The 15,831-nt window shown below is 35.4% G+C and overlaps 1 protein-coding gene across 1 annotated transcript in view; it reads right to left on the reverse strand.

Moving 5' to 3' along the window:
• ERICH6 (glutamate-rich 6) overlaps positions 1-15,831 on the reverse strand; it is a 45,479-nt gene that overhangs the window by 11,611 nt on the left and 18,037 nt on the right. The window contains exons 3-12 of the mRNA XM_012730136.1: positions 15,394-15,485; positions 12,146-12,208; positions 11,847-11,902; positions 11,614-11,730; positions 9,797-9,910; positions 8,697-8,854; positions 7,927-7,997; positions 6,975-7,123; positions 2,569-2,654; positions 583-738 (exon numbers count right to left, since the gene is read on the reverse strand). Coding sequence (XP_012585590.1) covers positions 583-738; positions 2,569-2,654; positions 6,975-7,123; positions 7,927-7,997; positions 8,697-8,854; positions 9,797-9,910; positions 11,614-11,730; positions 11,847-11,902; positions 12,146-12,208; positions 15,394-15,485 — 1,062 coding nt within the window. The remainder of the gene's footprint in view (positions 1-582; positions 739-2,568; positions 2,655-6,974; positions 7,124-7,926; positions 7,998-8,696; positions 8,855-9,796; positions 9,911-11,613; positions 11,731-11,846; positions 11,903-12,145; positions 12,209-15,393; positions 15,486-15,831) is intronic.

Below are 15,831 nucleotides of genomic sequence, written 5' to 3' on the forward strand. Positions count from 1 at the left end.
TTGTTATTTTCTTGCCTGGTCCATTATACTCCTGCTATGAGTGAAACCATCCGGTATTTTTCTTTCTCTTCTGGCTTATCTCACTAAGCATCATCTTTTCCAGCTTCATCCAATACTTGTAAACATTTGAAGGAAGAGAAAACTCTGAGATAGCTCAAAAAGTTCAAACTGTATTTGAAATTAGAACTCAAATTTTACTTTCTTAGGTTAAGTGAAATAATTCCACATAATAGAGATTGAGTTTGTAGATCAAAATGAGATCATAATCTTAATTTCTCTAAAGGTTTTCTTTGCAAGAAATAGGAAGATTTATAGATTCTATCTAAAACAACAACACACTATAGTAGCTATCTATTGGAAAAATATTCCTATGGATCAAACAGTATGACATTTTCAGGTTTCTAGAGATCACATGGGTTCATACCCCTAGTCTTTAGGAACACCATATAATTACTTAGAATTTTCCCTATACTGAAAATACATCGCTCATATTTTCTTATTGTTTATAGAACAGTTATGTCATTCATTTATATCACACAATTCCAAAACCAAAATGGCAGCAAGAAGACCCTAGAAGCTTACCAGACATTTCCATTGGGATGATAGCAGGAACTTCTGCCAGAAGAATTCAGCACTGCCAGGATGGCAGGGTTAGCGGGTGTGTCTTCTTGGATTACACAAGTGAAACCATTTATTTTGTTGGGCACTCGGATGATAGCTAGATTTCCAGATGGGTAACTGAGATTAGATAAGGTTATCTGAGTTCTTCTAATAGTCCTTGTCTATTCTAGAACTATATTTGATTTATGAGCGAGTACTTTGAAAGTATTTTGAAAATGGGTGATATTTTACAAAGGATCTTATGCTTTATATGTGGGTCAAATATATTATGGGACACAAAGATCCTTTAGAAATACTAGCAAATGGAATGTAGCAATATATGAAAATAATTCTACACTCATGACAAAGTGGAGTTTATCCCAGGAGTGAAGATTGGTTCAATATCTGACAAATCAATTAATAAAATATAATGTATTATTAATAGAATAAACAGTGGAAAAACCCACCAAGAATAGTAGACACTGAAAAAGCATTTGAAGAACCCAGCACCTTTCATAAGACTCTGGGAACACCCACAACCTGATAAAGAAAAAATCCACAATTAAAATCCTACTTAACGGTGAAAGATGGTTGCTGTCCCTCCATTGCATTGGAGATTCTAGTGAGGAAAATTTTATGGAAATAAATGAAATGGAAGAAGTGAAAATATCTCTATTTACAGATGGCATAGTTTTGTACAGAGAAAACCCTAAGCTATTTAATCACGAGGCTATACTAAAACTGAAAAATGAATGTGGCAGTTAGGGGTTACAAGATCAGTATATGAACATATACTACATTTCTATATATTAGCAGTGCAAACTCTGAAAATAAAGCCATTTAGTGTCATCAAAAAATAAAATGTACTGAGCATAACTCTCTATCAATGCTGAGTCTTACCAACACTGATCAGAAGTCCAGAGAGAAAGAAATAAACTAAACTAATCCTGAATCATTTTGAAAATCAGCCACAGACTTCAAGAGGATTCAGAAGGATTAAAGTCAGGTCATGAAATAATCACTAAAAACAAAAGTTGGAGAAATCATTTAAAACATTGATATAATTAAAATAAAAGCTATACTCTTTACCATTTGGATATAGGAAACTAACACTTTACTATACTTCCTATGCCATGAAAGTAATTTTTCTAGTTTGTTATTGGCATTTGACTACACAATTAGGAAAACCATTAAAATGTCTTTCTCATTAAAGTGAAGCCCTCATTTCACAAAAAGGTCTTACAGAATTATTTTTTTTAACTTTCCCATGAGATATTAAATGAACCTTATGTTAAAGTAATAAATAACCTTGTCATCAGAAATTTAAGTAATCAATAACTTAAGTGTTCCATAAAATGGATACTAAATTTTTGTGATAAAGAATAACGTGCTAAAAAAAAATAACATGCTGCTCCTGGATGTGTAAACTTGAGTAGATTTTGTAAGGGAAGGGCAAAATCAATCAAAGCAAGTAAAATGTTCATAATTTCTTAACTAGAAATTCGGTCTCTAGATACTGAATTCTAGGAAATTAATGAAAAGCATGCAAGCATAGAATGCACAAAGTTGTTCATTTAGCTGATATATATAGCATATAGCGAACAAAAATGTAAAATTGTCCTTGTTCAATAAGGAGGAAAATCTATTAGATGAATTATATTACATCCCTATAAATTAAATATGTAATTAAAATGGTATTTTATTCTTACATTTATTGCATATTTTATACTAAAAATTATTATATAAAATTATTATGTAAAGCTAGCAAGTTATAAAATATGAACAACTAGTTGAAGAGCTGACTTTTAAAGGACTGTATATACAGTCCTTTAAGAAGTTAAGCAAGAAGTATTATAAGATGTGAACATTTTTTCTGGGTGGCAAGGTTTTGAATAATATTTTTTTTCTTGGTTATTTTTATTTTTCTGAAAAGATAAAGTTAATAAAAATAACTTGTTGAAAGGATACAATATTTGTATTGTCCCATCTGGAAATGAAGTTAGAAACTTGCTCCCATTTTTGTAGTGCTTCTCGAAGAGCTCATTCCTCATGATCTATACACCACAGAAAATAAAGGACACTTAACTGCTTCAGACACACATATCAAGTATGACAACAAAGGAAATCTTTTGCTTGCTAAACAGCGAGACAAACATTTCTTAATTAAAATTTTTATTACTGCTTCAGAAAAGTAATCCTCTGGAATCATTAAAGATTGCCTCTAACTAGCCTATGCAGATAACTTGCTACCTTTCCAGCAGAATCTCATTTACATCTGTTGGAAGGATTTGTTAGTTGTTTTTGTAAGATAAAAAGCAACCCTAGTGTGAATATTCTAGATCCTGATTGTCAAGTGGTTTACCTGCCAAAATGCATAAAACTGTACAACTGAAAAAACTGACCTTTACTATACATAAATTATATTTTAATAAACTGGACTTTAAACTCAAGTTGAAGTTCATTTTGGCAAAATATTAGTGGAGGATGGGAAGATGAAGAAACATATACAGGGAGATATTCCTTATTATATCTCCAATTTTAACTATTTTTTTTTGTTAAAGATTTATTTATTTATGCATATAGAAATGGGGTACAGGTCAGATGTGCAGGGGCAGTGAGAGGATTCACCAGAGACAGAGTGGGGAGCAGAACAGGCAGATCAACGAAGTACATTGCTGTGGGGTCCATCGGGCGGGTCAGGGGAGGTCTGCCCTGCCATGTGGATCACCTCCAGGGCAGGGATCGAACTCATGCTGAAGTGGCTTTAGCTTCTTCATGCTGTGTGTTAACACACTGTGTCTCCAGAGAGGGCCCAATTTTAACTATTTTATATACAATATTCAATAGGGAAATGAGCACTGTAGCCACCACTATTTTACAATAACCCAAAGATTCAATTTAATTCTATTTCTTCCTAGTCTTGAATTGTAATAAAATTAGCTAAGATTAAACCCTAAGGCTAAATAATGAAGCAATCTAAGTTTTCATGTAAATGTTATTTGGTAGATAATAGGTATTTCACTGATAAATTATGAGATGTGAAAGACATTTAGATATGTTAAAATGCTGTTTTGTTAATTGAATAACCATGTTATCACCATCCAGGTTACAAAATTAAACAATGCTAATGAAACCTATATGTATCCCAAAGACAATATCCTTTTCTTCTAGACATAACCACTAATCTGATTTCAAAATAATTTCTTTGCTTTTCTTTGTACTTGCATTTCTAAACAATATAGTTTTAACTGTCTGAATTACTTTGTTTTCTATTTGTACTCTATTATTTTTCTTCTTTTCCCTTAAACTTTTCTGTCTTCTTGGGAGTATTTAAATTAAGTCCTTTTAATTTCTGTTCTACCTTGGCTAGTTTGAAGTTATACTCTTCCTTCTCTTATTTTTCTGACCATCCTAGAAATTTCAGCAAGCAAACTTAGTTATCAATCTGAAGTTAAGCTTTGTATTTTTCTCTTCTGCCAAATCAAGGACTTCAGAACACTTTCACTGCTTTTAGCCTTCTCCCCAAATCATGTACTATTTTGTCATGCAGTATATCCAGAAACTCCATTACTATTGTTACTGTTTGATCAGTCATCTACTACTTTAATCATATATACCATATACCACTTCCTTTGCTCTTCATCTTTCACAAAGTATCCAACTCCTCAAAGAATATTTAGAATTTCCTTAAGTGAGGGTCTACTAGTGACAAACTCTTCTTCCCTTTTAATTTTGCCAGTGTCTTTTGGAGGCACAGTTTTTTGAAACATGTTTGAATTGAAATACAGACATCTAGATTGACCACTGTTTTCTTTTGGTACACTAAAGATGTTCCACCACAACAGTTTCCACCGCTGCCATTGGTAGTTAATTTGATAGTCTAACTCTTCTACTTTAGATTTTGGTTTTCACTATGATGAATTTCACTATGATGAGGGTATACAGAATTTTAAAAAATCGTCTTGCTTGTGATTCATTGGACTTCTTTCATTTAAAGATTGGACTCATCTATCAATTCTGCATAATTATCACTCATTATCTCTTCAAATACTACTTCGGCCTGATTATCTTTCCTCTCCTAGGATTTTGAATAAATATATTTTAGACCTATCTCTAAGAAACTGGATCCCAGTGGCAGCCCAACCTGCAGTTGCTGGGACCCATGTCCCCACTCTGCAACAGGGTCCCCTGAATTGTCAACTTAGCCCCATTGAGGGCCCTGGGGGCAGTGTGCCCCTGCATTCACTGAGGCAGGTTCCAGCTATGGTTCTTTGAAGCCCCTCTCACTCACAAGCCTGTCCTAACGTGAGTACATGCTGATCAAGGCAGAACTTTTCCCTTTTGTATCTGGTTTGAGGTTCATAAATGAACCAATCAGGTTCAATCTCTCCAGCTGTCAGTCAAGGACTTAAGCTAATTATGCAGAGTGAAAATGAAAGCGAGATGATTGGTACTAACCAGACCAATCAGACACTTAGGATTGAAAAATGGTCCAATCAGGCTTGTAGGTTCGGTGATCCTGAAGACGATATAAAACAGAGCAAGAGCCAGCTTGACTTCATTCAGCAATCATCCTCTGAAAAGAGAAGAAGCATTCAACAGCTAGTCTCAGAAGAAAACGCATTCAGCAGATTATTTGCATGGGGTTTAGCAGAGCTGTGGAGAGCTTTGAGAGCTGTCCACCACCACCTCTTGTTCTCCAGCACAGCTTCCTGGTGCTGTTGAGTCCATCGTTGTCTGGTTTGGCATCTGGTGCTGTCCAGTCCATCCTTCAGACTGTTGTAGTGTCACCTCAGCAGCGCCTGTGAGCACCTCCAGCTGCCACTGTTGAGTTGGCACTCCCTGCTGACCAGTGTGCCACCAGCTCTAGGTCCTCATTGACGGGATGGGGCCATCTAATGTGAGTAGCTTTTGTTTGACTACTGGATTCTGTGGACACTCTCTGGGGTGAGACAGTTGCTCATTTATGGCCTTAGAAACTCTTTCCTTTTCCTTATCTTTTGTTTGTTAATAAACCCCATTGCTTTTGGGTCCTGAGCCTGAGTGGGGCATTGCAATTTAACACAGAAATGAGAACCCTTAGACAGTGACTTGTCGCCCTATACCTCACACCCTCCCCCCAAAAACTTGGCACTCTATCTCTGTTTAGCGCTATTTCATTTCATTTTCATATTATATACCCTTTCTGTCCCCAAGGTGAATATATACAAATAGGTATATAGGTAGATCTAACTTGCTTTTAACTCTCATCTTTTAATGTTTAATTGCATTTGGTCTTTTTTCATTTATATAAGTTTATTCTTTTTTCTTTTCAAACCTATATGACCATATAGTTTTCTATTCCCTCTTTGTATCAATTCTGAACTTTTATCTTCATAAACATGGTTAGATTACTTCAATTTGCAATGTGTGTTGGTAACTGAATTTGAAAGAAAATTTGTAGTAATTTGAGGGTTAGATAAATGATCTTTTTCCAGACAGAATTAATTCCACTGAGCATTTAATTTATTGCCACCCCTCAAATTGTGTATCACCCAAGAGAAAAAACCTGGTCTCAGTATTTAATTTCTGTGGAATTATACTATATAAAACTAAATTTATATTCAGAGATATTCAAATCAATATTATTTAGGTTAGCATATAAATTGTTAATAACTTATTTGTCCAATAACAGGACTGGCTAGATATGAAAAACCTCAGAGATAATATAAATTATATAACAACATGCAAAACATTTTTATAATTAAGTTATAAAAGGAAAAAATGAAGTTAAAAAAATAAAAATTACATGTAAAATAGCAAGTGTGTTAACAAAAAGCTATGCATAAAAAAGTCTAAGAGTACTGATAACTTTTAGTGATGACAAAATATTCTATATCTGAGCTGCACTATAACCATAGTACTGCACCACTATATAGCACTTGAAATGTGGCTAGTGTGACTGGAGCATTACTGATACTATAAAATTTTAAACTTTACTTAATTTAAATTTAAATTTAGATAGCTATATGTAGTTAGCTGTATATAGTAGTTGCTACTACAGTGGGCAGTGCAAGTCTAGAAAATATTAATGATTTGGGGGAAGTGGTTGACACTTTAACATTTTCTCTCCTTTAGTAGGATTCCAAATGCTTGTTATGTACAATTATCACATTTTACACTAAAAAAGCTTTAGTAAAACTAGCACATCACAAAACATATGTACAGAGTTGTTAGTCTAGTAGAAAAAGTCCAAGTCTGTACCAGTTCTTTTTGACAAATATTAAATGTGTCATGTAACTAACTTGCTACATTCAATATGACAATTTTTATAATTTTAGCTTAAAATTATTTTTAAAAAGTATCACATAAAAATTGAATTATAGGCTGATTACCTTTCCACATGCTATTCTAGAATCACAACAAATAACAGATATGTTTCTTTTTTCTAGTTGAAAATCAAAGAAGCTGTCATCAACTTCCTGTTTTTTTGGAATATCCAGAGAGTGTTGATAAGAAATCGTTTTAAAGTGCTTTGCATCAACTGAGGAAGGAATCACATAAAAGTACATATAAATTTAACATTTTCTAAAACATGTTTCTAAAATGAAATTTCAAATTCTATTACAAGTATTGATTTGTCAATTTTTTAATGTATGAAAACTGAAGACCTTCATTAAATTGAAGGCTTTTTTCTGATAAAAACTGAGCTTAATCCTTTGTTAAAAGAAGAAAAACTAATGATTTTTATTAAGTGGGATTTTCTGCCTTTAGGCATAGTAAGAGTTAGGGATATAGTTTAAAAAAACAGCTACACCTTCTTTAAGTATGTTTTCTATAGCTTTCTCTGAGTGGCAGAGGAGGAAGCTGATGCTCGGAAAGATGAAGTAACTTACCTCACAACAGGCAGTCTATAAGGAGAAAAGCAAGGACATAAATCTAGTGTTCCTGATTCTAAAATCATTTCTTCTTCTACCGTGCTAATATAGCAGTTATACTGGCCAGCTCAATGGCAGGAATAATATCTGAAGAAAAAGAATCCTATTTTTTGGGATAGACTTTCCATGTCCCAGTTGGAAAATAAAAAAGGGATACGTACATACTTAAACAATGAAACTTAAAAGCTGTGAAGTGTTCTATAGATGTTAATTTATTTAAATCAATAACAACAATGATATGAAGACTAAATTAAACTCTAAAGGTCTGACTGAAACACCAGATCTTCTGAATCATTATAGCTGCAATATCTGAAATGAAAACTTAGTTACTGTAAAGACAGACCATTTTTATCTCTTGGTCAAATGTGGATATAATACTGATCTGTAACATCAGTGTTGACAGACTTACCTTCTTCAGCTACATTAGCTGGTTCGTTTTTTATTACTGCATAATGCTTGGCCATTTGTCGCTCTTGTTTTCTACAAAATGAAAGATATGATGCATAAATTTGAAATGTGCATCAAATCTAGCAACTTAATTTTACAAGTTTTAACTGCATCATTTGCTATTTTTATCTGTTATTACTTGTGACTCTAGTATTTAAGCATTGTATGTCAGTTAGTGTATAGATTTCTGTAACAAAGGAAATTCTGGATTGCTTTGAAGGTTTGGAATTGGGAAAGTAGATAAATTTCTACTTTCAATTGTGAGTTTACTGAGTTTCTGAATCTCAGAACATCCCCCATGAACTACAGTTTGTTTTTTTTTTTTAAAAAAAGATTTATTTATTATGCATCCAGAACTGGGGTACAAGCCAGAGGTGGAGGGGTGGTGAAAGGATTCACCAGGGACAGAGTGGGGAGCAGAACAGGCAGATCATGGAAGTACATTGCTCAGGGGAGCAGCGGGCGGGCCAGGAGAGGTCTGCCACGCCATGTGGTCATCTCCTGGGCAGGCGGGGATTGAACTCACGTGGAAGTTGTCTTCAGCTTCTCAGTGCTGTGCTGTAACCACCTGCGCCACCAGGGAGGGCCAAACTACAGTTTGTTTTAACCAATTTTTATTTCTTCACTTGGGAACACATCTTCAAAATTTTGTATTTAGAGAAACAGGGTTCATTTTTATAAAACACTCTCTGATTGAACTATTTTAGTTTTAATATAAAATGCTCAAGTTACCTCTGAAGGGCTTTTTCTTTTTCTTTGAGTCTATCTGTTTCACTACCATGGGCTGCATGAGGATCAATACAGATTAATTCAGATTTAGAGCTTTCAGTACTTGGTTTTTCCTCATAGATGTAGTCAATCAGACTTTGGAAATAACTACAACAAGGAGCCTGAAAAACAAAGTGGTCATTTTCATGTCATCAGTTCTAGATGAAGATTACTAGGAAGGTAGAGTGAAGGGGGAAACCAGAAATGCAAGAGGATTTAGATAGCAATTTATCATAATCTTTTTTGGTCTAATAGCTCTATTGACATCTAAATCATATACAATTCACCAATTTAAAGTGTGTAATTCATTGGTGTTCAGAATATTAAGAGTTGTGCAATTATCACCAAAACCAATTTTAGAACATGAAACCTATAACCAATAACTGTTATTCCCTAACCTCCTCAACTCTCAGCACCTGGCAATTGCTAATTTATTTTTTGTATCTATAGATATGCCTGTTGTATAAGTTTATATAAATAGCATCATATAACATGTACTTTGTGACTGAATTCTGTCACTGAGCTGATGAAATCAAGGCTCATCTCTATTTTAGCATGAATAAGTATTTCATTTCTTTTATAGGTGAATAGTATTCCATTGTATAGACACAGCACTTTCTATATCAGTTGATGGGCATTTGGGCTTTTTTAATTTTTTAGCCACTATGAATCATGCTGTTATGAACATTTGTGACAAGGTTTTGTATAGACATACTTTGCTAATTCTTTTGGGTATATACCTAAGAATGGAATTGCTGGATTATATGGTAACTCTATATTTAACTTTTTTTAAAGAACTACCAGACTATTTCCCAAAGCAGCTGTCCCATTTTATATTGCCTGCTTGTTGTGTATATGGGGTCCACTTTCACTACATTCTTGCAAATACTTTTTATCTCCTTTTTAATCAGCGCCATACTAGTAGGTGTGAAATGATTTTAGTTATGATCCCAATGACTAATACATACTTCTTTTAAACATATTGATGCTGGAAAGTTGCAGGGGAAAATACTATATATGTTTTAAAATAGCAGTTTCTTCAGAAAACCCACTGTAAAACTTACATATTCCATTGGTTCAGAGCTACTGTAGTCAGAGCAAACATCCACATCAGAAAAAAATGTTCTTAAATCGCTTCCACAAAATTCACACTTGAGCGGCATCTCCTCTTCTTCTTCCTTCAGAGAATCGGGGGCAGGAGGAAGGGGAAGGAAAAAGTGCTCAGAGGAGACTGAGGATCTCTAAGCAGAAGGCTCCAGAGTTCTGTGTGGGGTGGCAAACATCCTGTAGGACAGCAGGGGTGATGGGAATATGCAAACCTGTTCAAGAAACTGCTGTCAAATACCTTAGGGGCTCCCAGAAATAGTAGGGAGTTTACAGAGAGCTGAGATTCTGTACCAGAATACACTAAGGCAGTAAGTTCTGTTATTCCAGATATCATTTCTATTCAAAGACTGGTGAGCACTGAGGAGCACAGTGTATTTTCAGGGCATCTATCTGGCACAATTCATTAGAGTACAGGTGTGCCCACTAGGAGCTGTATGGGTCACTGGGATATGTCCTTAATGAAGAAGAAAATTGCTGAAATGACTTTTCTGTTGATATTAGAGTCCCTTGTGGGCAAGGGGAATATACAATATACAACAGAATCAAGACACATACTTGATTTTATGCAAAGGTCTACCATAAACTCTTTCAAGAATTATGAGGTAGGAAAAAGTATACATGATTATGTAGGTAACATTTATAATAATTAAGTTTCTAAAGTAGATTTATTTTTCAAGAAGTCCAGGTTGGGGCTCTGAATGATCTGTTCTATGCTGTGGAGGTAATACAGGAGGGCAAGTGGGAGACTAGGTAAAGCAAAAAGGAGCTTAGTAGTTAAGGGTGCAGGGGACTTCACAGGGTTGATGCACTATGGTCATGCCAGTGCTCTGAAGCTGCAGAGGCTCTGGGGCAGGTGAGCAGCCATGCCTCACTCAGCACAGATCTCTAGGAAAAACCCCAGATCATAACTTCCAGATCGGATCATGAACATCACCAAGGCACGTAATTGTCACAGAAACTACAAGTACATGCTGAGAGCATGTATACTTGGGAACACTTGGGAAGTAAAGTCTTGACATAGAGAGAGCATGGCTACCTCATTATGGAGCAGGGCATGACATGAGGCTGAAAATGCCAGATCATTTATAACCTGCTAATATAAGGGCCTTGGTAGTGAACTCTTGGCCTGCCATTCCTTCAGTCCTTCAGCTGGGTGATGAAACTAAGTCATGGCAGATATTCACTTGTTCTTCCAGGCTTTATGGTTACTGTTATGGGTTAAATTGTCCCCCCAAAACATGCTGAAATTTAATTCCTGGTGCCTATCAATGTGATATCTGCAGGTATAGTAAGTTAAAATGAGGTCATTAGGGTAGGCTCCAAAGCAATGTGACTGTGACCTTAGAGTAGAGGGATATTTGGATAAAGAACACTGGGACAACTCAGGCAGAGATCATCAGAGTGTGTGGCAGCTGCACACCAAGGAATGCTGGGATGGATGATCACCTCCAGAAACTAGGAAGAGGCAAAGAAGTAATCTCCGCTAGAGGCTGGGCTTGCTGCCTCTATCCTCCAGGACTGTGAAACAATATGTTCCTGTGGTTTTATGATACCCACTTTGTGGTGCTTTGCTACAGGAGACCTAGAAAACAAATATAGCTATACCAATTATTATTCTAGTAAATGAGTTCTTCGCCTGCAAATATAGCTACCCCAAATATTATTCTAGTAAATGAGCAATTTGCCTGTTTTTTTTTTTTTAAATAATGCTCAGTATCTTTTGTGGAAATCATTTCTTACAGTAACAATAAAAAAGAACATGTATTAAAATTACCTTTAATGTGATGTTTAAGTTGGAACTCTCTTGTTTGTATGCCAGAATGGGTGGTGGCCCAACGCTGGGTAATGTTCTTAGAGAAGGCTCAAACAGTGTTATGAAGTCTTCCTTAAACTAAGTTTTAAAAGAGAGAGAAAGGGGAAGGGAGAGAACATTGAAGATTGAATAAGTGATTTAAAATTTACCTGGGTATAATATACTAACTAATTGGACAGATAAACAGTTCTTACCTCCAGCTCACATAAAATATTCAGCTTGGTGTCATCTGGATTAATTGCCCATTTTTCTAAAGGGAAAATGATAGATTTAGCAGGAAAGTTTAAAACTTTTGTTCAGTGTATTCCATTTTCTCTAGCTTGAGATCCCTGTCCCTCAAATATTGTTTAAATGTCTTCAAACACTATCGTTTTCCCACCTTCTCATGTCTGTTCTCATGAGAGGGCTTTTTAAGGGAGTGAGCTTGTCCAAGTTAAGTTTAGTTCCTTAATGGTAGTTTGCCTTTGCTGGCAGTGGGAATCATTTCATTTACCTCTTAACTTAGAAGCCAGATTTTCAGGTTCAGCTTTCTGTGTTTCAGGGAATGTTTCCTTCTCTGTAAAATGAGTGAACATTTGTCATCAATTCAGACAATGTAGGAACAAAGTTTAATATATATAAAAAAATATCTCTTGGAAATACTTTTGTATTGGTCTTTTAATTTTTGCCTTTTACCAAACAACACTTTATCATTAAGGAACAGAGGAAACTCACCATTAATATAACACCATTAGTATATCACATTTTAAATATTCCCCTGTTCTTTTCTAGTCCTAGATTACATGAATGCATATTTTACTTGACTATAATCATGGTTTCTATAGTTTTTGCTCCCTGCTTTTAAAAAAAATACTATTCTATCAACTGGGCCCTTCTGGTGGCACAGCGGGTAAAACCACAGCACTGAGAAGCTAAAGCCACTTTAGCATGAGTTCAATCCCCGCCCTAGAGGTGACCCACATGGCGTGGCAGACCTCTCCTGACCTGTCTGCTGCTCCCCTCAGCAGTGTACTTCGTCAGTCAACCTTTTCTGCTCCCCACGCTGTCTCTGGTGAAGCCTCTCACTGCCCCTGCACCTAGCCTGTACCCCAGCTCTGTATGCATAAATAAATAAATCTTAAAAAAAAAAGAACTATTCTATCAACTCCTTATCTGTTATTTTGTAAATAACTTTTCCAATAGAAATGTTGGTGTGGGAGTGAGAGTACCTCCAATTCAAGGCACTGAAATAAATTATTGGCATTATCCCCTTGAAATTCTGGAAATGGGGAAGAAGGCCATTAGCATATGAGCAACCTTGAGTAAATATCTTAAGACTTGGCAGTCTGAAATGACGAAAACCAATCAGAACAACCTATTAGAGGACAATGGTAAAGAGAGGGACTGACCCTTTTCCCAGCAGTAAAGACAAGGTCTGTTACTGGAAAGAGCCAGGCTTCAGAAGGAACATATTTGCTATAAGATTATCAGAACATTAAATATGTTTTAGCTATGTTGTCAAACAGAAATGTCAGTGCAGGTATACAAAATGAATGCAAAAAGGTTTTCATGAAGACATTATTTGTTATAAAGAGTTCAAAACCAAAACCAAACCAATACAACTTATATAAGTCACAATAACCTTGTACAATAACACAGCTGTTTCCAAGAATTACATCTTCCTGGACATGGGCAGGCTCATGACACACTACTAAGTAGAAAAATAAAGGAACGATAAAATGCCATGGGTCCTCCCTGGTGGCGCAGTGAGTTAAAGCACAGCACTGAGAAGCTAAAGCCACTTCAGCATGAGCTCGATCCCCGCCCCAGAGGTGACCCACATAGTGCAGCAGACCTCTCCCGATCTGCCTGCTGCTGCCCTCAGCAATGTACTTTGTCAGTCAGGCTGTTCTGTTCCCCACTTTGTCTTTGGTGAGGCCTCTCACCGACCCTGCACCTCTGGCCTGTACCCCAGTTCTGTATGTACAAATCTTTAAAAAAAAAAAAAAAGATAAAATGACATAATTCACAGAAAATATAACTGGCTAGTAGATATTCAACTAAAAATATATTAGATAAGAAAGTTCAGCAGTGGGGTATAAGAGATAACCTAGGTAAAAGATTAATACTTAGAAGGCAGTAGTTTTCCTAAACATTGAGAATAACTGCTAGAAAATATAACAGGAAAGAGATTCCAATTATTACATCAATAAAAGACTAAATTACACAGAAAAAACTATAAACTACAAATGAAACTGACAAGGAGAAAAGCAACTATAAAAGGAGACCTGAAAAAAAAAAAAGGAGTTACACTAAGTTAAACAAGGAGACCTTCAGATGAGGTGGCTTACACACATTAAGTAATCAAAAAGCTAAACTAGTCAATTTCTGCAACCGCCTCAAGATTAAGAACAACCAACCACAAACAGCCAGCTAAATCTTCGCAAATACTGTAATTAACTAAAACAGATCAATTAATTTTTGCTGTGATCCCATGTTTTTCTATTTAAAAATCTGTCCCTTAGCCCTCTTCTGTGGAGTACTCATCACACTGCCAGTCTGGCACTGCCTAACTTCAATCCATGTTTGCACAAATAAAATTAATTTGAAATGCCTCAATTTATCTTAACACTGCAAAGCAAAACCAAAGAATCAACTTCTAGTTCCAGCGAAAAAATTCACATCAAAGTGACTTGAATATATAGATTAATTAGGGAATAATTAATATCTTGTTAATATCTGGTATGTTTCTCTGCTAATTATGTCATTCCTCTGGGGAAAACCTAACCCTTCCACTTCATTCTGAGTGAAAACAACTGCTCCTCCTTGTCTCTGAGTACTAAGATCTACCTTCTTACTGACTCCACGGCAGCCATTCTGTGTTGCTCCTTGTTTTAGTAGGAGGCTCCCTTGGGACACTTACCCTCCAGAGATCATCATGGCTCACTCTCACATTTCCTTGAGTTTTTGCTCAAATACTTCAGTTTCTCTAAAAAATTTCCCTGACCACTTTCTGTAAGCTTGTACACATCCTGCCTGACATTTTCTATCTTTATTTTTCTCCTTGGCACTAATACACCACCACTTATCTTGTCTATTTCACCATCACCTCCATGTCCCACACTTCAGTAGATCATTTAGGAAACTGTTTTATTTGTTAACTGCATTTTCTTAGAATAGGACTTGACTTATGGCAGGTGCTCAATAAACATTTGCTGATTAAGTGATAGAACACAGAACAGAAGAAAAGGAAAGTTATTCATAATGATTAATTCTGAGGACTATCCTGAGGTAAGTTACAATTTAATCTTTACAATATGTATTTTTTAATGAATTGTCAGTTGAAAAATAGCATGTTATCTGTTACTTCTGGAATAAAAGCTACGATATGTATGTTTTAAAATATGAGACTGACGCCTGCCCCACTGTGCTAAGAAGGTGACGACCGTATGTTTTAAAATATAAAGGCAGATTAGTTCTTGATGTGAACATAAATATTAGCATTTATGAAAGACTGAGTGTCAAGGATTTAAATACTTAAACTTACTTTGATATTTACAACAATTCTATAACAGAGGTATTTATTTGCAATAGATGAAGAAACCAAGCCTCAATGAATTTAACTAACTTGTCCAAGTAATCACACGGTTAGTTTGTGTTTGATCTGGAATTCCAAGCTGGTTCTACCGGCTGCCCATACCTGTACCCTTTCCAACTTATAATCCCCTCTCCCAACAGAAGTTAAGAAATCAAATTACTCACTCCCTTGTTTTAGTTTATATAACTCTTGAAGCCAACTTTCTTCTGTTTGTATTGAAATTGGAATTCCAGGAATCCAACTATGATAGATAGTCCTGAAATTTAGACAAAATGTTAGTTTTGTGAATTTCTATATATGTGTGAAGTTATTCTAAATATAGTACATTTAACAATGAAATAGTAAATGAACATAGAAGATACTGATTGCTACTTTATTTGAAATATTTTCCTTTGAGGTATTTGTTTCTTACCTTTTCAGTAAAGTCGTACACAAGTATCTGTTCTTTGGAAATACTCTTTTTCTAAACCTTATGGGCTCCCAATATTATATTACCTCCCCGGGGGAGTAGATCACTTCCACAATCTCTGTGATGTGTACTGCTATTGGTGACAGCAGTGATGATAAAAATTTAAACACTTCAGTTTAAATTAGTGAATTTT

Source organism: Condylura cristata, unplaced genomic scaffold, assembly GCF_000260355.1.
Source record: "Condylura cristata isolate star-nosed mole 26May11 unplaced genomic scaffold, ConCri1.0 scaffold00003, whole genome shotgun sequence".
Taxonomy (NCBI): domain Eukaryota; kingdom Metazoa; phylum Chordata; class Mammalia; order Eulipotyphla; family Talpidae; genus Condylura; species Condylura cristata.